The 27274-nt window shown below is 37.2% G+C and overlaps 1 protein-coding gene across 1 annotated transcript in view; it reads right to left on the minus strand.

The window, feature by feature from the left end:
- Positions 1 to 27274, minus strand: part of LOC131692430 (uncharacterized) — an 87684-nt gene that overhangs the window by 21470 nt on the left and 38940 nt on the right. Inside the window, exon 2 of the mRNA XM_058979474.1 lies at positions 23195 to 23448. Within this exon, the coding sequence (XP_058835457.1) occupies positions 23195 to 23337 (143 nt within the window). The 5' untranslated portion in view covers positions 23338 to 23448. The remainder of the gene's footprint in view (positions 1 to 23194; positions 23449 to 27274) is intronic.

A 27274-nucleotide genomic window follows, 5' to 3' on the forward strand; every position in this document is an offset into this window, starting at 1 on the left:
TGAATAAGAGCGTCATTTTTTCGATTGGTCCAGGTGAAGTCAATTTCGTTTTTTAGCTGGATGCATGATTACCGACGATATTCCGTACTTGCTTGTGACATCTCGGACAGAAAGGTTGGCATTCCACTTGAAATGCTGGTAATTAATTTTGTAGCTGTTGACTTTCAGCCTTTGATCTCTAACTCAGATGCCGTGATATGATGAAAGCTTATTACAGAAATTATTTGCGTATTCGACGTTTTTGTTTTGGAAGGATATACATGGAAACTCAACTTCAACTCGCAAAAAAATCTATCATCGTTACTGCCCAAGAAGCAAATAAACGGGCACTTATCAAAAATTGATCAAACATGATTAAGGGCACGCTGATAATGTTATATAAATGGACAAACTATATTTCTTTTTGAAGTTCAGTGACTACAAACCACAAAAAAGACATGTGCTTAGGCTTCCGATGTCTCAGTTGCAGATTGTCAGGCGTTACGTTGTACACGTTCTATTTTAGTTTTGTACCGTTATTGTGACCACTTTATTATTTATTATCTGGTGTAAAGTGCTCAAACCGAAAGTTATTTTGATTTACGATTTTGAAGGCAAGACAACTCTTTTGTGTCATGTTAAGATCTATTTATACATTCATTGTGTGCGAAAAAAAATATTTTCGGTCGCGCAGAGCACATACGAGCGATCCAAGAGTAGACGTCCAAACATTTCTACGTCGAGGAGTGCTGCAGCGAACACTTTTGATGAAATCTCGCCTGACACAGAAAATTCAATAAGATTTGTAAAGCTTAGACTTGTAGTTACTCGATGAACCAAAAAAAATAGAAAAAGTTCGAGTTTCGGAAAATGGCTTCATGACAACCGAAAAATCCCATATTTTAATGTAAAATTATTCAGTTTGCTGTGGTTCATCGACAATTCGTTGATTAATTTTTGAGTTATCGTGTCCGCCAATTTGAAAAACGCGGTTTCGAGAAAAACGTTATTAAAGGGTGTCCCACATCAAATTGCATCACGGAAAAAACGCTGTAGAAAATAACCCATTGGGTATTGTCTCTTGAAAATTTAGGTAGAAGTAGTTTAGAGTGTATTGTTTACAGTATATTTTATCGCTGTTAGCTTTTTGAAAATTGTTGCCGATAGATTGAAATCTGCGTGTGTTACAGCAAATATGCGCGAGTTCAGCGTGTCCACCGAGATTACGGGAGACAATTCTAGAGGGTCAATACTAACAATTAAGAGGATAAAAAAGAAGTCGATTTGTTTTGCCCACTACACCAGACAGGCCTATTGACTAATTTTAAACTAGGGGAATTGCATATACTACAAATTGTTACTGTTTAAACTTTGCGCTTAAGTACATTAGCAATTACTTTTCTAAATTCATTATGTAACCTGAATTTTGCTTTAGGGAATTTTCAACGACTTCATCGTCTTAACTGTAGAAAATATTCGATTATCGTGGTTATCCTGAATTTCCAGTTTAATACCTTTGAGAAATGATTTAGGAAATTTAGCCTTGTAAAAATCTCGATGTTCCTCAATACCTCTTTACCGTTCCAAGGGCCATGAAGAATCTTGTTCTGATAAATGCTGGTATCACTTCTTATTTCTTATGAATCGAAAATCTCAGGCCCTCTTTGATAATATCCTTTAATTTCTATTTGAGCCAGATACAGCTTATATCGTTCGCAGACAAAAACCCCACTTTTACCTGAGCCCAAAACCACAGAAACTAGGAAGAAAGGATCCGGATAGGATTGAAAAAAGACAACCATAAAGGTCAGTGGCGGATCCAGGGGGAGGGTCCTGGGGGTCCGGACCCCCCCCCCCGAAAATTTTTAACGCCTTGAGAGATTTTAAAATTTTTTCTAATTTAAATTCGTTCTAAACTGAAAACCAGATTCAACCACCAAAACTGATGTTAATTAAATGAGGGTATTACATATTTCGAACGAACATTTCAAAATAGAAATTTTGGACCCCCTCCGAAATTTTTTTCTGGATCCGCTCCTGATAAAGTTCTCTGAAAAGTGCATCTCTCAGAGGCTCTCAGTAACGTTTACGTAACGGGAAAATATACTTTTGCATATAAAATATTTAACATAATCCATAAAGAATTGTAAAACGATCCATAAAAAAGTTGTCCATGTTCCATAAAACAATACTGAAAATCCATAAAACAGTGTGAATGATCCATAAAAAAGGGTGATTTGATCCATAGATTATGTAAAATTGAACCATAAAATGGTCGCAAAAGAGCACTAAAATTGCAATAAAAGAGCAATTAAAATCAACCAATGCCCCATAAAAATATTGGAAATGTTCCATAAAATGATAAATTTTGTCCCATAAATTAACTGACATTGATCCATAAAATATTAACAATGTACATTAAATCACGTCGATATGTTCCATAATATCGACAAAAATGTTCCACGGTATTACACAATGGAGCAATAAAATGTTAGAAAAAGTTCCATAAATTTGATGAAAATGTTTGCTAAATATTTTTTCTTGGTCCATAGAAGATGTAAAAATGAACATTAGAAATGATTCATATATCGAACGTTAAATTATGGTTCATGGATATTTACAAAACGATCCATAAGAAAAGAAAATGTAAAACGATCCATTAATATGTGCTTATCCGCTAGAAAAATTAAATTTAATGAATTCATGCGAAATTTTATAGTAAACTAAAAATATAAGTTGTGCTTAATAATACTCATAACAGTGCCAGTGTTTTAACAAGTGAGCTTATACTGGGAGGCAGTGATGTCCCTATCCTCTGTGCAGTAAAGAGAAATTGAAATTACTCCCCACACTCTGGCAAGCAAAACGAGAGCGCTTCTCTTTCGTTCATATACACCACCGTATTTGATATGTGTAAGCGCATGTTGATGTCAGAGGTAAATTTCCATACACCCAACACTGGAACGATCTAGAGTGTGGAGAAGAGCTCTTGAAATTCTCTGCGGCGCGCTCAGATAAATTCGCCACCGCGCGCGCCCCAGAGTCGCTGTGGTGTATTCACTGGCGTGGTTTCACTGGCGTGTGATCTTTGGTTTGTTTTCGTCTTACAAGCGGCATTGCGGGTGAGATTGATTTAAGGCTCAAGTTACCTCAAGGCTTGGTAGTATGCGTAAGAAAAATTGTGTTCAGCTTTGCCACCAGATTATCCATTCAAACCTTTTCAAAACTCTAAAAGAAGAATATCAGTCGATTTATTAGATCATCACGATTCAATTCATGCAAAATACCTGCTGGAAAAACCATCGGCATAGCTGGATGGTGCTTTTGAAAAAGTGGCTGTGATTTTTTATCACACTACCACACCGAGCTGGGGTACGCAACACAACTGCGCAATGAAAAAACCACAGCCACTTTTTCAAAACCACCATTTAGCTAAGCCGATGGTTTTTTCAGTAGGTATTTTGCATGAATTGAATCGTGATGATCTAATAAATCGACTGATATTCTTCTTTTAGAGTTTTAAAAAGGTTTAAATGGATAATCCGGTGGCAAAGCTGAACACAAATTTTCCTACGCACACTACCAAGCGTTCAATTCTAACACATGCTTAAAAAAGGTAACTTGAACCTTAATTTGCACAGGTTGTTGCGTTGTGTTGTGTGGATGGCGGTGGCTTATTTCAAGCTTATATGATTTTCTACTGAAGATTTCATAGTTGCTTGGTAAAGCTTACGAATTTATAGAGTGTTGTTACACTACCGTGGGAAACCTGAAGTATTCGAGCCTAGGGGCAAACAAGGAAAACGTTTTACGTATCAATGTATCGGCTGGTATAAACAAAGTTTTATAATGATCTGTAGTATCAGATTAATCGTATAACAGATGTAAGACGGGATTTGTACATCCACATTAGGAACAGCCTATTTTTTGTTCGACTGAATAACTCAATGGTAAGTTAACTTATTTTGATTGCGAATTTGGCGACGTCAAAAAGTAAAGTGATCCATTACAAGTAATGTCTTGGTATTACACACGTTTTCGATTATTATCATACGCAGGCATTGTAATTCTCTCTCACTCAGGCGAGAAGAGGCTTATCCGATGTCCAACTTTTCCGATAAAGTCCACATAAAGCAAGATAAATTTCACGAGAATTCACATTGTTACTTGTTTTTTTCTGTAGCGTTATTAAAAATAATGACGTGCCAATTTAGAAGCGCTTCTATTTGACCGGTACAGTGCTTTTGAGGGGTTACAGCACTGTAGATTTTTTAAAACATTTAATTTTTATTTATTGGTTGAATTTTGTTTACTGGTACTTCAGGATGCTGAAAATGATATTCCAAAAAATGAATCGCGAAAACAATAAATAAATATTCAAATTTTTCGCAACGCCTCTTATATATACCTCGAGTATACTGAAAACGTTAACCGTGTTTTTCTCGAAATATTTTTTTTTTTCATCTGGCCGGAAATGTAGCTCGAACAACTGATTTTTGATCAGCCTAAAATTTTTACAGCATGTTCAAGATCTCCAGCGATGTACGTGGGATTTAATTTTTTCATTGCATAATTTTTTAATAAGCAAATTTTGTGTCGATTTTTAACACATTTTCAGCGTTTTTCGACTAAAAAATGTGCCATTTCGCGAAAAATCAAGACATAGAAAAAATCTTACGTACGCTGCTTGCTGTCGTTCTAAGAAGTTTAAAAAGCTTTGGTTTTTGGCTCTGGATCAAAAATTACGGGACATAGTTTTCCGGCCGAGGACCCCTTCCAAAAAAAAACTCCCCGGCGGGAAAGTGCTGCACAGCCGCCATCTTGTGACGAAATTACTCGAATAAATCATTTTTTTGCAATTCATTACTTATGTTATATATCTCATTAACCCTCTGGAAGTCGCGCTTATGGCCCACTGAACGAGCAGCCGCTGATGCTTTAAGACGATTTCGCTAGATTTTCAGAGCAGCGTGCACTGCCGGAAAGTTAAACAAGATCTCGATTCATCTCATTATTGCGTCAAGATAAATTCCCGAAATATGCCTATTTTTCGTGCTCTAAGGATGTAACCCCTCAATAATTAGTTCTGGAATCTTTTGACGGCATTTTTATTCTGTGCCATCATTTAAATAAATTAGCTGGTTTTCTCTCGAATTTCCATGCGATGGAATAATAAGAGAGAGAATTAAAATTAAAACATGTTCGGGTACGAGTATAGCAAAGAAGTTCAAAATGGCAAATCCACCGTCTTTGCAGTACATACTAAATTGTTCCAAAGAACGTTTATCTGTTTACTGTGATTTTATAATTTGTAAAACTTATAATATTAAGTTTATGTATCAGAGGATGTTTATGACCTCACCGAATAAAAATCTTCTTGTGTAAACCTTGAACCTATAGTTGATTTCGTGACGTGAGGATGTGCTTTTGTTTTCATTTCGATCCGAAAAAGGAATACGATCTACGTTTATCCCAAAAATTAACGTAAACATTGTATTCTATACATATATTAATCAATTCACCTGTAAGTATTCATGCATACACTTCGAATCGAGTACACTTCCGTGATTTTTATTCTTAGTCCAATTAGGTGTTTCAAATTTTCTGATAAATACTAATTATCCTCAACATATTCCATTTTCTTCTCAAAATTTATCAATTTGGAATGCTCTAGTAATGCTAACAAAGTAAATACGTAATAGTTCAATAGTTCTGCACTTTAGGTGTGAGTCGCATTTTAGTCATGCTTGGGTCAGTAAAAGCCAAATATTTACATACAAAAAAATATTTCGTTCTAATTCTAATATAATTTTTTTGAAAATCTACACGCACACATATATATATATATATATATATATATATATATATATATATATATATATATATATATATATATATATATATATATATATATATATATATATATATATATATATATATATATATATATATATATATATATATATATATATATATATATATATATATATATATATATATATATATATATATATATATATATATATATATATATATATATATATATATATATATATATATATATATATATATATATATATATATATATATATATATATATATATAAATTGACAACATACCATTCAAGCACCATTTTAATTCTGCCGATTGATGATTTTTTTTACACGATGGCTTCTGAAGAAAGCTTCGTTGACACTAAAGTAGCCTGACGCTTTATCCCATTGAGCTATCGCCGTAATATTATAGAACGTAGTTTTTTATATCATGTTAATCTACAGGTTTTTGAAATCTTTGGAAATCCCTCGGAAATCCCCTGTTCGTGATCGTGCAAGATGTTTTCATAAGACGAACTTTTTTCTATATTTTCGTTGATATAAAAGTTCGCAAGCGATCTTTTCTTCTTCCGATATTTGCTTGAACCGAATAATGTTCCCAAACATCAGCACTCTTGAAGTTCCCTGACGATTGTTTCTGTAGCGATATTTTATATCAGTAAACTTTTTATTAGAAAATCGGCGATGAAAAGATTCTGTTGTGAACATTGATATTTTGATATTTTCCTAACACTGGTTCCTAGTACCTTTTTGATAAAACACCTCATTCAAGAAAGTTATGATGAGGAATAATTTAACACACAAAAATCGCTTGTTTAAACTTAAGGAAACACCTTACTTGTTACTTGAAAATACGAAAATTTCATAGAGATTGACAGAGATTCCGACAGATACTACCAGATACCTAATACTTTGTTTTGCTGTTGATATTACGTGCAATGAATCCGTGCATTATAATTACGGTCTAAAATACTAACTGACGCAAAAATCTAGAATACGTATAATAAACATTGTTGCTGCTGACCCATTTATAACATCCTTTTATGGAACACAAGATTTATTGTTCATTTAAAATAAGCGTGAACACTAGTGGCCTTTTTTCTTGACCCCGAAACCGAGCCAATTTATTTCGCTCATTGACGCGCAGAATCCCGTTCCTAGCTCCCATGCTCTTGAAACATTCGCTTTCGCCTGCTGTTTAAAACGATTTCCGCGCAAAATAATAGACAAATGAACAAATGAATAACGGGTGTACGCTCAATTGTGATGTTGTATGTAAATTAATTATCGTCACAAGCGTATACCTAATTTTACTGAATATGTCAAGCCTGTCGACGAAATCTAAGATTTCGTTTTAAACTTGTAGGATTAAGTTATAATAAAACTATTAATACTTATAACACGAGTTTGCATATCAGGTGCTTCTGGTCATTATAAAACTCTCTATACGATGACACGTAAAAAGTTTTTTTTTCAATTTTCTCCGAGGACCGAGTACTTTTAGTTTTGCAGGTAGTGTAACAATACTTTATAAACTCGTTCGCTTTACCAAGCAACTTGTATGAAATCTTTAGTAGAAAATCATATGAGCTTGAAATAAGCCACCACCATCCACACAACACAACGCAACAACCTGTGCAAATCAAATCAATCTCACTCGCAATGCCGCTTGTAAGACGAAAACAAACCAAAGATCACACGCCAGTGAATACACGCCAGTGAAACCACGCCAGTGAATACACCACAGTGACTCTGGGGCGCGCGCGGTGGTGACTTCATCTATGCGCGCCGCAGAGAATTTAAAGTTGCACAGAGAAAGCGCAAAATTCGCAAACGAAAAAAGCAGTTTTTTTTCCACACCGTATGTCAGATCTTCATAAAAATCAATCAGCGTATGTAGAATGTTGTTACAGTACTGCTGATTGATTTTTATGAAGATCTGACATACGGTATGAAAAAAACTGCTTTTTTCGTTTGCGAATTTTGCGCATTCTCTGTGCAACCTTAAAGAGCAAGAGAGCACGGTTATCTCGCACCCAACTACCTCAACACCAGCGCACACTTGAAATCGGCCTATACAGCTCCGAAAGAAAGAGCGTTCTGCTTTTTTCTGTGGTGTGTGATCATTGTATCCTCTCTGTAGGCACCACTCTTACGCGCCAGTGCATCACTAGGGTGAAATGCCATCACTGCTGGGAGGTAGTGTGATACGGCTTGGCCGCATATCCGAGGCCAAGGATCCGAAACGGCGCAAAGCCGCTGAGGATCCGTTGGACGAGGCATTGATTAACCCGTGCTGGAATTGCAAGCGAACCTGTGGTCCTCTCGTTTGCCCGGTTTACTTAAACATAGGGGCTATAGCTAGTTAAAAGCCTGCACTAGAAAGCGATGTGGCGTAGCCACATTAGTCGCAGTGTTCGTGTATAAAGTGTCCGTTTTCGCTTCAGATAGTTGGTATTTGCGACTCATGCCAGCCTGTGTCAGTGGTCTAATAACTCTCAGTGCGCTAATATCATAGATACCCTGCCGTTTAAAGAGTTGCCATAATGATTTCAGGTTAGCTAAGGTCAGTTACCTGACTAGTGGGATACGGAAGCTGAAGTTTAACTATAATGTATGCATTGTTTGTTGTAGTTTGACACTACAACCAAATGTAATACACTTTATTATTAGTTCTTATTATTGGATTGTTTTACATTTTCTTTTCTTATGGATCGTTTTGTAAATATCCAAGAACGTTAATTTACCGTTCGATATATGAATCATTTCTAATGTTCATTTTTACATCTTCTATGGACCAAGAAAAATTATTTAGCAAATATTTTCATCAAATTTATGGAACTTTTTCTAACATTTTATTGCTCCATTTTGTAATACCGTGGAACATTTTTGTCGATATTATGGAACATATCGACGTGTTTTAATGTACATTGTTAATATTCTATGGATCAATGTCAGTTAATTTATGGCGCAAAATGTATCATTTTATGGAACATTTCCAATATTTGTATGGGGCATTTGTTGATTTTAATTGCTCTTTTATTACAATTTTAGTGCGCTTTTGCGACCATTTTATGGTTCAATTTTACATAATCTATGGATCAAATCACACTGTTTTATGGATTTTCAGTATTGTTTTATGGAACATGGACAACTTTTTTATGGATCGTTATTCCTTTGATTTATTTTCAACCTAGAAACGCGCTTATTGCTTTCATCATGACAAGAAGATGAATACTACCGGCATCATTTTTGAACCGGAGAAAGTTATCTACACAGTTCCGTGTCCACGAGACGTGGTTAGAGCCCGGTTCTTCGACGGTGGTCAAGCTAAATCCAACCTGCTACAACCGCACTTCAGCGGTTTCAATTTTTTTGATTCCCCAACACGGATCCTGGGGGTGGGCGTAGCGTAATTGGTAAATCGATTGCCTTGTATGCAGCACACCTGGGTTCGAGTCCCGACCCCGCACACAGGGTTAGAAATTTTTCATAAGAGATTTTTCTAAGCCGAAGAGGTTAAAACCTCTATAATCGAAATAAAAAAAGAGATCCTCAATTGTCGTAGAAAATAGAACTGATACAGTCGATGGTCTTAAATAGAAAGGAACCCGACCAGAATTACGAATACTATCGTAGACAGATCATTTCATGAACGCTTAGCTAAATGGGAGCGTTCGCCCTCAAGAGTGCTTAGCTGCTCTTTCGTTTGTGACACTGTCTCTAGCCTGCTGCGCGTATTCCTCAGCAGTACGATCGTCCTGTAGCTGCTCAATGTTGAAGCACATTGCTCGATGAGTGTTGTGCATCATCGATAATTTTCAGCGTATGTAGACCACTACCAGGTAGTGGTCCGTATATTAGGCGTGCGGTAGGTGCAATCACTTGTGATGTCGGAGAAGAATTTTCCATTGATTAAAACTTGATCAATTTGGTACTCAGTTTCTTTATCAGATAATCTCCATCCATCTTCTGGATATCTTTGCGGGGCAAGGAAGAAGCTGCTTCGGACTACTATTCCCCGAGAATCTGTGCAGTTCACGCATTGTTAGTCGTTGTCTATTGTAACGGTGTGCAGACTGTCCAGTCCGATCATTGATCTATACATTACCTCCCGCGCCTATCTGGGCGTTCATGTCAACAAAAATGAGCGTTAAATCCCGCTGCTGGCAGTTGTCCTCGGACTCGCTATGTAAGGGCAAAATACGTTGATGGTACTATAGTTGAAGAAACGGCCTTTGATGCTCACTACATTCTATAAAGAAGGTTTCCAGCTCGTTTGTTGTGCCGCCGTACTAGTAGAATATAGCAGCTCGATGCCGGCTACTTCACACTGTTCCACCAAGTAAAGTTTCTACAATGCTACGACTTGACAATTACGAGTTTGCAGCTCGTCGTGCACGATTCCGTCGGGGTAGTCCAGCGATTTGCAGTTCCATGTTTCAAGTTTCCAATCGTAGTCCTTTTTTCGTCGTTGCTGAATATTCCGGATCCGTTTTTTCTTCTAAATTATTCGCAATGTTGTTTGTTAGGCCGCTTGATAGGTCTTTGCCATATAGGTTAAGAGTCTCTTTTGGCCCCTAGTAGTAAGGATGTAAGTATAAAGAGTCATAAGCATATTTATTTCACTCCTAGAAATTATTATAGTAACCAAAATGGCATGAGAATGGTGAAATACTTCTGTATGATCGCACTACCATTTAAGCCAATGCGTTGAACCAAGATGTAGACACTGCTCTAAACAACGCTTCAAAAAACAGGGTAACATTAGAAATAGGATGAAAATTGACACATTACCGTGATACGAGAACAACCTGTAAATGAATACTCACCTGAACGATAATAGTAAAATTAGTACTGGCCATGCGCTAAACAAGGAATCAGCTCTATTTCCACGCATATGGGAACAAAATACCAGTAAGTATAATTTGGAATCCATTTATTATCGTTTATCCTTTAAGCATTGATATAAAATTTTGAAATATAAAACAAGTCAAGAAATACATTCACCGAATACTATTATAAACACGAAGACGCATACATATTCTCATACGGGATACAAATTCACTTGCTCACCAAGTAATACAGACAGTAATGCAATCTGAATGCAAATACCATCCTGGAATATTGAGATTTAATGCGAAGCTGATTTTATTTCTAGAATCATCTCGATGAAACTTTCCTAAAGGATTATATGGGTTACAGGCAAAATAACACAGTATCGTCGTGCGGGGCTTCTTTGCGCACTTTTTATCAATTTTTCTATTTTGGCGAATTATAACTCCTTTAATAATGGATGGATTTGTATCATATCAGCTCAGATTTATCGTTATCCTATATGTATTATTTATGCCAAATATGAGCGGAATTGGTTCACAAATAGAAAAGTTGTTCATATGGCGTTTTAAAATAGTATGTATAGACTAGCTGGGAGTTCTTTGCACACTTCTTAAATTTGATATAAAATACAAATTAACCAATTTTATTTTCTTTTATTAAAATATCATTAATTCATACTGACACCAGAGGTTTTTTCAACAATAAAACATCACCCATTTCTTAATACGCACTTTTTAAGTCGAGAATTCTGAAATAAAGGTTCGAAACAAGTTTTTTCACGGCCAAGATCACATTATTTCGCAACCGGCAACTTTGGAGGTTCGATGTCTTATGGGGTTTTCGATTGATTGACACCGGTGTATTGGATTGTACTGGTTTGGCACTTTCCAGCAGAAGTGTCAATGGAACCCAGTTTTCTGCTAGAAAGTGCAAAAACGGTGCAGTTTCAGTGCACTCCACTACACCGGTGTCAATCAATCGAAAACTCCATTAGAAGAAATTATACATTATAATACAGAGCATCTCTTGAAAAAAAATCTGGTATTTAATCCACCTGGCACCTTATTTAGAAGCTTGGTATCTTCGGTAAAGTTGTTGATAATGATATTAGAAACAACTTTTTGGAAGATACGAAAATCTACAAATGCTCATAAAAACCGATCCTGGCTTACTACAAACAAATGGAAAATGCATTTTTTTATTATTTTTCTTCTTCTTTCCAAAAAACAATATATGGTCTCAGTACACTCAAGATTTTCTGTTTTGTTGAGCAGTCTCATTTAGCGAGCCTCCAATCACTTTTATCGACCATTGAAGTGTTTTGTTTTGATAAACATTGTTAAGAAAAATGATAAAAGACATAAAGCATGGTTAAAAGATATGACTCTACAAATGTCAAAAGTATATTAAAACAAATAAAAGTGCTTCTGTTAGAAAATATTGAAAAAATAAAGTGTGCAAAATAGCCCCATATATCCATAAAGTAGCCCCGCACGATGGTAATAACCAAATATCGATCTTATCACCAATATTTTCACGAAAAATTAGAAGCAACTCGAAAAAAATGTATTCTCCGTCATCACCCAATTTTTAAACACAAAACGAAAAATGTTTAATTTGGATATATCTTCTAGAAAACATTGTTTTGGTGATTATAAAGGAAAACAATTTTACATTTCTTCACTGAAAAGTTATGCACTTCAAACATTATGTTACACTACCCTCCATTTATCACACAAATGGACAAACTATATTGCTTTTCAATTTAGTTTTCCAAGTTCAGTGACGTTTTTAAGCAGCTATATCTCTTATGTCATATTCGTTTTTGACAGTGCACTTCACCGGTGTAGTCGGTGCTCATTCAAACTTGGGTGTAATCAGTCTATCTCTTTCTTTGCACTACACCGGTGTAGCAAAGAAAAAACGAAAACGCCATTAGTATCGACATTGTTTACAAACTGAAGTAAGACTGAAACCTGAGATTATTGCCTTTAATTTGATAACTCCTAGATAACAGTAGTAGGAAAATTGGCTATAATTATCGAAATTAAACCAGCTTTACGGTCACTCACAAATAATTTTTACGGCAAGGTGACACTGTATCCATCGTATTATGACTGTAAGTGAACATAAGAAAGCTAATTAAATTGTCTACAGCTTTATCGAACACTGCTAGTCAATCCGGCTTGGTTCAACATGTTACCGCATAGAGGGCGCCAACACTAACTTTTCAACGGGGAGAGATAGAAATTAGGTGTCTTCTACAATGTTGTAGAACAGGCATTTTGCAGTAACTCTTCCAAACATCTCCATATTCTATCTCTCTTTAATGAAAAGTTAGTGTTGGCGCCCTCTAGGCACTCACAGGTGAAACCAAAGTTGTAGGCAACTAAATTATCTTTTATTTAGCGATAATACGATGCATACAGTGCCTATCGGTGAAAATGCAAAATAGTGGCTTTTCTCCATGTAAATTGTCGAAAAATCCCATAAAACTTCCGGCATGTTGGTTCGGTAGCTATACTTGTCCAATTTGCTTCAAATTTAGTGCAAGTACTCCTAGTGGGACTAGGAATCGACTCAGGGTTGAGATTGAGTTTTCAAAAATTCATTATTTTTCTGGGCAGCCTACTGTACACAGTCGTTTCCGGTACGCTTTTCTCAGTTTTTTTCACTTCTTCATCGTTTTCTTTTCTTCCTTCGCCTCTTCTTTGGTCTTCCGAAGTTGGAATTTCATAATGGCCTAATTTGTTTTGATCAGACGAAGCTCAAAAATGTTTGGTGGGTTCATACCTTTCAGCACAAAATCCATAGAATTGGACGCATGCCACTCCTCCACGGCCTTGTAATAGTGGTGTGAAGCCAAACTGGACCAAAACAACGGCAATTGATCGTGCTTTCGGCGAAAGCCGTTTTCGAAGGCACTAAGTTTTGCAAATATCATGGTCACGAATGGTCCTTTACCTTTGCCACAAGTGCACATGGCCTGTCAAATCAGGTACTTTGAAACGAATTTCGACAGATTCTTCTGTTTGAACCGGTTATCCACAGCAAATTCGTAGTTACCGATGAAATATTCCTGTCCCAGCAACTGGTTAAAATCCACTTTGATATGGGTTTCTCATCAATGACGCAGCACCGATATTCTGTTAGCAGCGTCGTACAGAGAATTCGTGCGCGCGGTTTGGCAACACTCTTGTGGCGTTCGAGCCGATTTGGCAATTTCTACACCTTGCACGTTTATAATTCGGATTATTTTTAAGCCCTCTGAACGAAACTTTGCGAAAGATCCAATTTTTTAACCACATCTTGCGTCAAAATGTCTGTAGTCGGCCATGAAATAAGACAGCTATTTTCTTTTTCGTGTCACAGACTCCTTCGTAATCACTCAGAGTTGCTGAATCTCACGGCCCCGTAAGGTTCCGCGAGCCCCAGATTGAGATTGAGATCAAACGTGATGTCCCGTTAGACTAGAAGCTCTGCTAAGCCGATGAGTAGAAAGAGTGGTTTCACCAAAAAATTTCGCCTTTGGAAGAAAGATTGACGTTAATCCAAATTTTTATCCTTAGGGAGGAATATAGCAGCTTTCGCATTAGACTGCTAAGCCAAGACAAGTTTCGTCTTCGCTGTGTCTCATCGGCTTAACAGAACTTCTATTCTAACGGGATATCACATTTGACGAGTCGCTTGATTGGAAACAAAGAGTTTTTTTTTTTTCATTTTGGGATTCGGCGTCAAGCCGGCGTTAATCTATTCCGACAATAAGTTAGTGTCGGTTTCTGATAAGACGAAGTCGAAACGCACACATGAGTAATAACTGTTATATTTATTCCAAAAGGCAGACGCTGCATCAATGAAAAAGCTAAGAGTTTTAGGCCTATCAGCTTAAGTTTTTATCTTCTAAAAACTTTGAAACAGATAGTCGATCATCACATCAGGAACGTGACCTTAGTTGAGTATCAGTTGCGGAACATTGAAAAGGCCTTTTCGCTCAACCAATCTAGCTTAAGTGTATATGTACCTAGAAATTGAGGGTGCTTTTAACAATGTATCCTTCCAGACTGATATAGAAACTTCACGTGATCTTGGAGAATTTGACTGTATTCCTGGTTGGATTTCCACAATGATTGGTAATTATATTCATTGCTCGTCGTTCAGTCAAGCAGAGAAAAGGAAGATGAGTGTTTGCGACTGTCCTCAGAGCTAGAATCGCTCAGCTATGGTATCAGTAAACTGTCCATAATCACATGTATGTCCCATGTTCTATAAGAATTCCTATCCACATGAGACTGACTTGCGATAATAGGCAATAAAGCAAGCAATTTTACCTACCGCACTTTGTTACTTACCCACTGCACAAATAGTATAGTATACTGCAACCAGCTGCGCAGAGAAATGAGTCAACCACAGAAAAAAATGCCCTGGCCTGGAAACCACAGTTTCGATTGATTCTAAGAAAACTTAGACATAGCCCAGGCGGTGGAGAAGTAAAAGTGAAAATGGAGCTCAATATCGAGGAAGTGGCCTTCATACAACTACATCACGTTATAAACTGTGTATTGGTAACGTTTAGAAGTTTAGACAGAAAACTTGATTGCAAAGATGTCGAACAAAACGATGTCAGATACATCAGAACCCCATGTATATGAACAAAGATAAAATTTATGTTCGGATATAGGACCTAGCGCTGCGCACTTCATCAAAATAAATTAAAAGAATTATGTCGATATACGGAGAAGTGGAAACCGTCACGGATGACACTCGGAGAAACTTTTTACCCGTTATTTCCAGCGGTGTTCGAGTTGTGAGAATGCGGCACAAGTACCAGAATGCGGCCCAAGCCCAGATCTGGAAAGGGATGGGTCCCGTATATCACTAGAATATCCGGCTATAGCACCATGAGAGTTCTAGTGTATGAGTTTGTGTTTTAGACGTAACCGACTAGGACCACAGGTGCCCCAGGATGTTACATATTCATGATCGCATGGGAACGGGCGCACTTGAGACGTCGTTTATAAATTCGCAAATGCTAACATATTCACTTGATCATAGTAGCAATTTTATGGAAGCTAGTTCGTGGGCGTAGGTGTGCGCGGATGATTGCGATTGCATGCGTCAGTGGCGGCGCGAGGTTTTTTCCGCTCGCGGCAGAAAGTTTAATTTGCCGCCTCTTTTATTGCGAACGTATCAAAAGATTTTAATTGTTTCCCACCATTTCATATATGACATATATGATAAACGGGTGTCTTTTAACCGAATGCCGACTGGCCGAATGGTAATTGGCCGAACACAGTTCAGCCGAAGGGGAAATTAGGCCGCATGGTGTTCTTATCTGAATCACCATAATCGAGAAATTCATAAATACGAACTTAATAACAATGAATCTGATTTTCGTCATTAATCGAATACTGTTTATTTATTCTTGTATTTATAATATATGTAGTTATTCAATGTTCTGTGGATATTTTCCTTCTTTTCAACATGAGCTGTTTTTTCTTTCTGTTTGATTTCAGTGGAAGTGTTGAAAAACGACATATCAGCAAAGTTGTGGATATTGCTTTCTCGAATATCTTTGCTAAATACACTAAGCCTCTTCTTGAAAAACTTTAGAAGTTAAAGCTAGTTATATTTGAATCACCCCAAAAAACCTTTTTTTATCTTTTCAAATATGAATCCTATATTTTTAAAATGTTCGATGAAGTTCTTCTAATCGTCAAAAGCATAACTTTCATCAGCACATATATTTTCTCATCTCAAGTATTTTCAAAAGGAGGCAGACCTTTGAAAAACAATACTTCTTTCAACTATAGCCAAAAATATTTTTCCTTGTGTATATTAGATTTTCAAGCATTGCAACTAGAGAGTTGTGATCTTCAGTGAAAATGTTCACAAAAACAACCTCTACAACATTTCTAGTGACTATCTTTTTTTTTCAACCCGTAAAAAAAGTTAACAAATATCACACTTCAAGAGGAATTCATCACTGAAAATATTTCGCCAAAACGAAGACCTTAGATCATCTTACAACAATTCAGAAAACATGAGATTATTTTACACTTTGCCGTTTTCCCGTGAAGAGTTTATCGCGGGGTTTGGGCAAAAAACTCTGTGAAACGGTTGGACAGGAAAATAAGTTCCATAAATCATACATGTATGCATGTTTCTTAGGTCGCAATTTTAACATAAAACAAATTTATTTCACGATGCATTTTTATTTTTTATTTAAAATTTTTCTGAGCACTACGGATGATCGAATTTGGACTGTAGCTTTGGAATTAGTTTGGTCTGCTAAATTCCTCGGCTCAAAAAATGATTTTGAAGTAGTTTAAGCGATTTTTTAATTTCTTTCATTTCTGTATTGCGATAGTATACCATTCATTTTACTATTAATCGTGAGAATACGATTCAACGTATTCAAAATAACCAAAATATGTAAATAAATGTATAAATTACGTCCGGCCAATTAGCATTCGGCCAAATGGGTCTTTAGGCCAAACGACCTTTTCGGTTAAATAATATTCGGCCGAACGACATACGGCTAAAATAACAATGGCATTCGACTAAATGGCTTCCGGACAATTGAATATTTTCAAATTGTATATTTGCAGGTTGAAATTTTACCCTTTTCCTTAGCGTAGTTACTGAAAAACTGAATTTGAAAGTGACATTGTTTATATATTTTCGGATAATCGATCCATCTCACAAATACATTTACTGCATTTTTTATGAAAATTGTTGGTATCTAAAATATTATAGTTTAAGCAAGGAGATGCCATTTATCATTTGATTTGCAGTTACTGGTACACTCTCTATATAATATATTATCTACAACTACCATAAGTATATAACAAAAGTATGAAATATGAATAAAAAATTATTTTCAATTTGAAATTGAATAATAATAAAGATTTTTTAGCAAAATTGTAAGATTAATCAAAATTAAACACATAACAATTCTTTTAACAATGCAGTTTACCTTATACAAGCGTATTTTTAAAGACCCTTAGTGACAGGGCGGCCACGTTGCAACTACCCGAGGTTCGGATTTTTGTACACAAACTAGCAAAAAGTACACTACACACTACGTTGTTTTGTCAAACTGCTGAGTAGCAAAATCCCACCTTTCCGCTTAGTAGCAGCACTGCTACTAAGCGGAAAGGTGGAGTTTTTCTTCCTCCGACCATTTGGAATCACAACGCAACGACCGCGTCCTCCTTCGGTTGCTCTGGCAGCGGTCCTTGACGATCAGCTAGGAAGGTGAGCCAGCATGAAGTAACAAGTTACTTTATGGAACCGACAGCATGAAGTAACAAGTTATTTTACGCTTGACCGGACATGCCGTAGACTCAGGTGATTCGCATTTCTAATGCCAAAAGACCTTGACTCCTACAATAGCAGACAAAGGGTTAAGTCGCCGGTAAACTCTAAGCTTGCTCAAATGACCCTTCCACGCTTTTCTAAACTTTCTCCCTTCAACTCCTTGCTCTCCCTTGAGTACTATGGCTCTTAATATTGAAAAATATACTTCACCTTCCAGTCCCTTGTTAATTGAATGCCGTAACTGCAGGTTTCAAAGTCGCTAAAATACATTCGACCTACATCAACCATGGAATATAATTGACGAATACGGATTCCCTGATATACTGATGATTGATCCATACGAAAATGGATCGAGTGATGGGCTTCTTTTCCAAATACAACACCATCTGTGATAGCGTTCGCTAGTATAATCAAAACAAATTAGTTTGCATACTCCCACTACTTTGAGTGTGCTCGGAAACTCATCTCAGTTCAACCTGTGCCGGCATTTAGTTACACGAAAATCATACGCAAGAGGAACAGAGACAAGTTTGCGACACATTCTTTGAAATTGAGCAATATATAACTGCGTCACATCCGTCATTCAGATCCTCAACCTCTTTCATTTTTAACATACTCCAAAATAATATAAATTAAAACGTTTCTCTAGTGTTTGACTTTTATCGCAATTAATAAACTTTAAACAATTGCTAAAAATTTAAAATAAAATTTGTTAAGCAGGAAATGCCGCCCCCAAATTTGGCCGCTCGGGGCGGCTGACCCTTCGCCCCCCTAGCGCCGCCAATGGCATGCGTAACCAAAATTGTATAATCACGAAATGTGTAAGTGTTTCTTTGCTAACATTTTTGATCCAGGTATTTTTTTATGTCGCTTATGCTAGTGTGATGCCGGATCGCCGTTTGTGGGAAGCTAAACGTAACAAGGAGCTTCCGCTTCCCCGGCTAATCGCCAAGGATCCAGACGCACCAATCCACCCTTGCTGGAAAGGATAAGCCAAATGAGCTTTGCTCGCCTTCACAGATAAAAGTCGATGAAGGCGAAGCAGAATGGACAACGGTTCCCCCTGGTGTCTTCCGGGATTCTTTCCGGAAGCAAAGAATCCGGTGATTCGTCACCAACGTCGCTAGGGAGGTTCCGTCAAACAAGCCAGGATCACCTCCCTAGCTAAAAGTCAAGGATCGCGGCCGGAGCAGCAAACTGAACGACCAAAGGAGAACGCGGCCATTGCAGTCCCGGTCGGTCAGATACAATAAAGACCCACATTTCCACCATCGTTTGAGTGCTAGAGAGATGAGGACGATTCCATAGAGGTCCAGGCTTGGTATTTTGACGAACAAAGCGAATTTCCACTAGCAATAGCATCATGCAGCAGCAGCAGTGGGAGAGAAGTGGAGGGCAATAAACACGATAAAATTTAATTTATTTGTTTTTCTCTTTTTGTTTGTTTACATACGAAAATCCGAAAGTTTTGGTAATGGTGTCTAAACCGCACGGTCAAAAGGGTCTGCCGGGCAAGCAATAACCCAAGTAGTGGAGAAACCCCGACTTACAGCGTTGACCCGCGTGGGCTTTTGAATCTTCGCGAGGGCTTCCCTACTGACGTTTAATTTTGAGTGTACGATTCAGATCAAGGAATAAAGCGAGCTCCTCTTCTCTCTGGAAACTCCAACCATGGCGCCATAAGACTTGCATTTCTTAAAGTATAACTTAGGGATGTAATGCACCTCATAGCAAATAAAGAGAAGAATAAAAACGCTCTTTGCACTTTTCATGCGAACCACCGCTCTTCTCTTTCACAATAAACCTCTTCACTCCAATGTGTGTTGCTCCCATATGTGCACTCTACTCCACGACTGCACACCTCAAAAACTAGAAATAAAAAGGCTCTTTAGTGTGAATCTTGGTCCCACGCACACGGAAGTAGAGAAGGCAACTAAAAAACATTTTAAAACATTTTTTTAAAATCAATGTTTATCTGAATTGTAGTTTGATTCGCCTTCCTACCTGCTTGCCAGTGAGAGGAGGCACAAAAAAGTGGCTCTTCCAGGTGACTCTTTGTGCGAAATTGTGCAGTGCTTGGTGCACAGATCTTTCTCTTTTCCGTTTTCAAGTTTCTCTTTGTACGGTCGTTCTGCACAAGGCAATGTTTTTGTGCTGCTCTATTTTTCATCGGTGTATTTCGTTCTTTGTGCACATTGTGTGAGCAAATAACAAGCCTGAGTAGCCGTTTTTGTTTTCAATGCACTTTGCAAATTCTTTAATTGTAATGCTTCTTGGGAACTAAACAAAAATGTTCTTTGGATAAGCGTTTTTGACATTGTTTTCCTGTTCAGCATCCAAAATTATTTCAGAAAACATCGCTTTTCTTAGCTTAACGTACCCCAAAATTTTTTAAACTGGTCTAATTACCCATGTACTAAGAGAAGTAGTAAATATTACCATTGATCCTACATGTTTCAATCCATTTTTGCAAACTGTTTTTACAGTAGCATGAATTGCAGATAGTCATAGAAATTACTTTTAATCCCGAATCTAAAGTATGAGCAAATAAAATGGTTAGGGGAACATGGGGAGACTTGACCAAGCGCAAAATTCTATTTTCGGCTATGGCGTCTTCTATTCGATTCTTTTTTTTCAAAAATATTTTTATACTTGTTTCGATCCGTTAAGGTAATTTTAAAAGTTTGGAATGAAAAATCCTTTCCTTACAGAAAATATTACTTGATTAATAAATTTGAATTAAATGATGTAATTTTTTATCAAACTTTGTATGAACATATCTACTCGACTACTAATTACTATTAATGTACTAATATACCATCTTAATCCTTGTGAAGCAGTGAAATGATTTTACATTAACTGGAACATTGGAATAGTTATTACTAGAATTTGCATGACGTTGAACGCAATAACTAATGTTGGGGAGACTTGACCAAGATTTTATGGGGAGACTTGACCAAGTGGCGATCAGCTAAAGAAAGATACAAAATTTCTAATATTTATTAAGCTGTGGTATCTACTGTTAATGTTAATCACGCCATAAAAAAATCCCACCCCAAACATAAGTCTTTATATTTTAATATTTGTAAACAAAGTTAGCAATAGTAGGACTGATTTCGTGACGTGTGAACATGCAATGCAAGCCGTAGTTAATCCTTGAAAAGAAATGCATTAAAAAAGCAAAATTTATCAAATGCAACTTTTTTATATTTTTTTACTGCTACCTAAGGATCTCGACAATAGGGAAAAAATAATTACAGTATGTTTTATGTCATTATGTTTTATGATTTTTAAATTTAAAATTCTCTTGGTCAAGTCTCCCCACGCCTTGGTCAAGTCTCCCCGCAATGGGGAGACTTGACCAAAAAAAACGATCACAGAAAAACTTTTGTAACTTTTCAAAAATTAAATTAAAAATTCTGCCAAAAATCATGAAGACGCGCAATAACTTTGTGCATTATATCTGAATGACTTTTGAGGGATTGAAGGCTTTTTTAGAGATTTATGCAGTTTTAGCTGAAAACCTGGTCAAGTCTCCCCATGTTCCCCTACTGTTACTGAATGTGTATTATTCTAGAAATTGCGTCCCGAAAAAAAAACGAATTAGGATGTGATGGACCATTATCTCGTTGACATTATGTATTTAAGTAAAGAGCCTATTTTGGCACTATTAGGAAGGGTGTCTCACTATTATTTATTACTCGGCCTATAATCGATCAAATGCGTATCAATTGTCACAGCACCTTTGATTCAAATGGACTTCAAACGGTGAAATGCTCGTGTTTGAGCGCAACAAAAAATTGAGAGCCCCGATAATCGCCCTGCTATTTGAGCCAATTCATTGCAATGTGGTGAACAAAGGTGGCAGACGTATGGGTAGCAGAATAATAGAAACACAGTGAAAATAGGCTCATTACCCTGAGTTTTTTTAAATTTCTGTTTAACAACCCTAAATACACGAGCTAATTACCATGCACATGTGTCTAGTTAATAGTACTTGATCAGAAAGGAATAACTCACAGAACTATCACCGGATGTTATAATTTTGATAGCATGTTGTAATAATCCTTTAATCGGGTGTTTATTTATCTTTATGTTTATTTATTTATGTCATCAAATCTGCTCAATAAAACGCATTGATTATTATTAAAAAATCGTGAAATAATGTTTTAGTTATTTTGATTTGAGATAACTCTAACTGAATAAAATTTATGATAAACACCTTAATTCTCAACAATGTAATTCTTTCCATGTAACAAAAAAAACTCTTTATCTCAATAAAGTTTCGCGTAACCCATATGAATGCCGCTCAATGAGCATGTTCGTGATGCAGAACGAGCGCTTAATCTACTTACCTGGTACAGCGAACCCAACTGTCCGAACAAATTTCTCTCCCTATAAATGGAAACCTGCAGTCTCTTATTTTCACATGCAACGTTTTTTCTTGGCATTACATTAGAAATAGGATTAAGAAGAATGACTATAATAATAATTGTTTTATTGCACTTCAGTTCAGCTCAATTGGTCCCTGCATTATCACTAAGCTCAATGGTTCTGACATAGATTTAGTACACTAATCATCACCCATCCAGCTCTGTGGAAAATCGCGCTAAGTGAACTTGATCGTGAATGAAAGTGAAACCCCTCTAAAATGACTGAAAGCGGTTATTGAATCATACGCTGCTTGAAACGCAACGAAACATGCGGTGTACAGAACAGCTACCAAACCGGTATAGAGCGAACTCATCATCACGCAGCAATCAGCAGTAAAACCGGCTGATTGAACCAACCGATTCAATGCACGATCGAATGGAATATGTGCTATTCAATCTTACTTTCTAGAAAACTCTTCCTTGTTTCCCCCATGTTACATCGATTGCCTATTAAATGGTGTTGAGTAACCGGAAGAATTGTTACGCAAAAATTACTAGGTACCGGCGGTAGGTACGTACATGCGCTTGCCCGATTACACAATCTAAAAGTTAGATTAAATAGAATAACCGCGGCTCCTTGACAAAACTTGATCTCTACCGAATAAAATGCGCAAATTGCGACACATTAGATAACAAATTTAAACCCATAGTGGCCCAACAACGGTTCGCGCGCCGAACTCATTTGGTACAAAGGCTGCATGAGTTGTTTTTCTCTTGTACCTAATTAACACAGATACCAAGCTGCTTGTCGCAAATGTGACAAGGTAGGAAATCTAACGATATACAAACCTGAACGCAATAAAAGCATCGCCCATTTCACCACCAACGATGTGAACTCCGCCATCCGGGATCGACAGGCCTTTGAAAAAGTTACGAACATCCAGTGCATTTGCCGACCAGGGCAAATTCTGTAAGCGTATTATTACGCTCATCTTCGCCGAATAGTGCTCAGGACTCTATGAGGGCAGCCCAAATTCAATTAAACGTTTTTCCAATCGAAAATAAATATGAACAATGTGTTAGTCAAAGTCCTCGTGATTAACCTAGAATAAGAAAGAAAATATATTAAAATTGGTCCTGTGAAAATGTTTTTAGATCATTCATGAATTCGCATTTGGCAAATGTAGGGTAGGTGTTTCCATGTTTATCTCATTAGCCAGGTTTTGTTAAGCTTGGCCTAATTCAGTAGAATAAGAAAATTTGTTCAAGAAATAAAAAAAATACTCGTGTTTGAGCGAGGTGAAAATTCAGATCCAGCGCTCCTCCTTGAATCCTAATATTCGAGTCAATACCATGCGCTACTCAAACTAATATGGCGATCAATTAGCGAACAGTTACCCTATAACTTAACCCAGCGGGAAAATCTCCGTGAAACATGACAGCCGTTCGCAATACACACTGGTCATACCACTGTTCAGATGTGATGTTGTTCCTCCAGATATCTTCATAATCGGCAACTGGTAGGGGAAAGTTTTTCCTGATTGATAAGTGACAGACCTTAGGAAAAACTATAAAGCTATGTGCATGTAGCAATCGCACTGCAGTATACGGGTTTTATTCGTCGCTTTATGGATATGCGTTAGTTTCACGGGTAGTGATAACTGTAGACATACGATAGAAAAATGATGAACCTACAGAAAGTGAGTGAAATGTGATAACTATCTTGTAATCGAATTAACAGGCAATTTTGACCGAATGAAGGACTGTGATAAATGTGACGCTAGTTGTATTTTTTTATAAAAGGTCATTGGAGTTATATTGTTTCAATGGTTTTTGAATTACATATGGTTCAAGCGATGTCATCAACGAATAGCTGGAAATCTTCAGTAAATGCAACAGCAAACCAACTAGAACAAAGCTAAATCGCGGTGAACTGCAGAGGATCGCAAATTTTCTACCGCCAGAAAAACAGAACCAATAACAAATGCAATTTTTTATGATCAAACATAACAAACCACTTGTTTCATATTACTTGAATTCGCAAATATTGATCTTCGGTATCAAACTGTTTGAAAGGAAGTAAAAACACACAGAATTCGCTCTAGCTTGGGATTAGCAGCTCCCTCTCAGAATTTAATGTAACTTTGTCTAATGAAGCAAATTGAGAAAAGCTGACTTTACTAAATCCATTTAAATTGAAAAATAACCAGAAAAATACAACATTTGAAAAAAAATCGAACTGTACAGCTAGGATCTCAGAAGGATTCCACATCAGAATCACTCACTACAATCGCAGACAAGACGGGAAACCCACTAAAACGCTAGATAAGGTCAATTACAGCGGGCCGTGATTCTGAATGTGATATTCAGTGTACGGTTCAGATATGCGCGGGCGCACGGACTTCACGATCGCGAAGGACACGAGCATTTGTACGTTAACGTGTTCGATTTAGTGGGCGTTTGTATGTCGCGTGTGATATCGTGTAGGTAACTTCACGTGTATAAATTCGATTTTAAAACCGTATGTCAGTTCGCATACTCGCCTGTGTTCTTGGATGATCTTACGCGGATCATGAATCTGATACTTAATTTTCGGTGTACGATTCAGATGCTAGAAGAGAGTGAGTTCTTCCATATCACAAGAGTTCTCGGTGATGTCAGCATGGAACGTGTTATCTAGTGGATATAAGCATCATTTTTATTGGTCCAACTGAAGGCATAAACCTGGGCTGCTACGGCCGAAAGTAGGGAGTTCCGGACGTAAGCGATTCATGATCGCGCGAACCCGAATAGGTTCACTCTTGAGACCGCGTTTGTAAATTTATAAGTACTAAAGTGTTCACTTAGTCACCAGGGTGTTATCCTGTTTGTGAGATCGACGGTGTAGGTGTACATGGATGATCGTCAAGAGCTTGAGCGTTTGTATGTTAACGTGTTTGTCACATGTGTAACTTTGCGTGCATAACTTCAATTTCATAACCATGTGGCCATTCGCATATTCGCATGACGTGAAATTGAAAGGGGACGGTGGGGAGTTGTGAACTCCGCTAAGTTATAAGTGGTAAAAATGTGATAAATACTGTTAAATGTTTCTACTGTCTTGAAGTCACTTTCTCATTAGCAATTTTATCCGAAGAACATAATTCTATCACAATTTTAATCACTCCGTGCCGGAACCGCGAATTCAGGTGGTTTGGCGTGAATCAATTCCCACCTATCTATTGCGAATTGGATCACTTTTCTAACTCATCTTTAGATTAGAATAATCTTAAAATTTATCGTCAATACACTCAAAAAAAAGTAAACGTTATGCCTATTGATTTTACACATAGATTTTTGCAATTAACGGAGGCATATAGACACTATTTGCTGGCACATAAACCTAATGTGTGTATTCACAAGAAATATTAATCTTACATTCACATTTCATAACTATTAGGCACATAAAACCCCATTCTATAATAATATGCACATATAACTTATGTGTGTGCATACATAGTTTATACAGTTGACACATAGAAGGTATGTGTGCGCGTGATAACAATAGCATTTCTTCTTCATATGAATTTTAAGCGGTTTGAAGCAAATAGAATTAACGTTTGGATTTCTTTCAGTGTAGGCATAATTACCATAAATCACACCAATATTCCATTTCTCCTGTTTTTTTGTGATGGTTCACAATTCCCCACCAAATTAAGAAATGCCGATTCCAAGCATTTCACGCAATCTGCCCTATCTAAAACAAGACGTTGATTATTTTAAATTCCTTTAGCCTGTGGATGTATTAAGGAGACCTTTACAAATATCAGTTAAAATAATGCAAATCTACCAATGTTTATAATAGTTATGCCCCGAAAACAAAACTATGTCCACAACTCCCCACCATCCCCTACTTAATTTTTAGTGTATGGTTCAGATGTCAGAAGAGAGCAGGTTTCCCCATACTAGAGTTCCCGTTCATGTCTCCATGAAACGTGTTGTCTACTGGCTATGAGCGTCATTTTTTTGGTCGAACTGAAGGCATGGACATAGGCTGCTAAGACCGAAAGTAGAGATTTTCGGACGTGACCGATGAATTGTGTGGGCGTTTGTAGGTTCTTGCTTGAGGCCGCGTTTATAAATTAATTAGTGCTAAATAATTCACTTAATCATCGAAGTATTTTCATTTCTGCGAGACCGCGGGCGTATGTGATCGCGAAAGTCTAAAGCGTTTGTATGTCAACGTGCTGAATGCTAGAAGAGAGTGATATTCCATATATTACTACGGTTCCCGGTCATATCGCCACGGGCGCGTTGTTTAGTGGGTATGAGCGTCACTTTTAAATTGGTTCAACTGAAGGTCTCTACCTGCGACGTGATCGATTCATGATCGCGCGAACGCATGTGTTTGTAGGCCCGCGCTTGAGACCACGTTCATGAGTGCTAAAACGTTCACTCAATCAACAGAGCGTTTTCGGGTTTGCAAGATCGCTTGTGGATTGATGCTTGAGACCACGTTTGTAAATTTGTAGGTGCTAAAACATTCATTTAATTACCGGAGTGTTTCAATGTTGGCAAGATAGCTGGCGTAAATATGTGGGGATGATTGCAATCGCAGTTTTGCATTCGTGCTCTAAACCACAGAGAACAGACATTTAAGCTAGAACAAACTTTCTCGAAAAAACCTGTGTAAACATTTAGATGAAAATTCGTTGAAAACCACCATCGCATACAGGTTCGCATGCGTGAATCAGCATTGTATCCAAGTTCGCACACAAGTCTCGTATAGCGATTGCTAGCCGATCGAAACGCCGGCCAGAGGCAAGTTGCTACTTGCTGTTGTCATTTTAAAGCGACTGTTTTATTTCTTACACAAGTTGAAAACTTTGCTTGTGTGTCAGATCTCAGTGACTAAACGTCGTAGTGGCAGCATTCCTGATGCCATGTGTT

This window comes from Topomyia yanbarensis, chromosome 3 (assembly GCF_030247195.1).
Source record: "Topomyia yanbarensis strain Yona2022 chromosome 3, ASM3024719v1, whole genome shotgun sequence".
Lineage (NCBI taxonomy): Eukaryota > Metazoa > Arthropoda > Insecta > Diptera > Culicidae > Topomyia > Topomyia yanbarensis.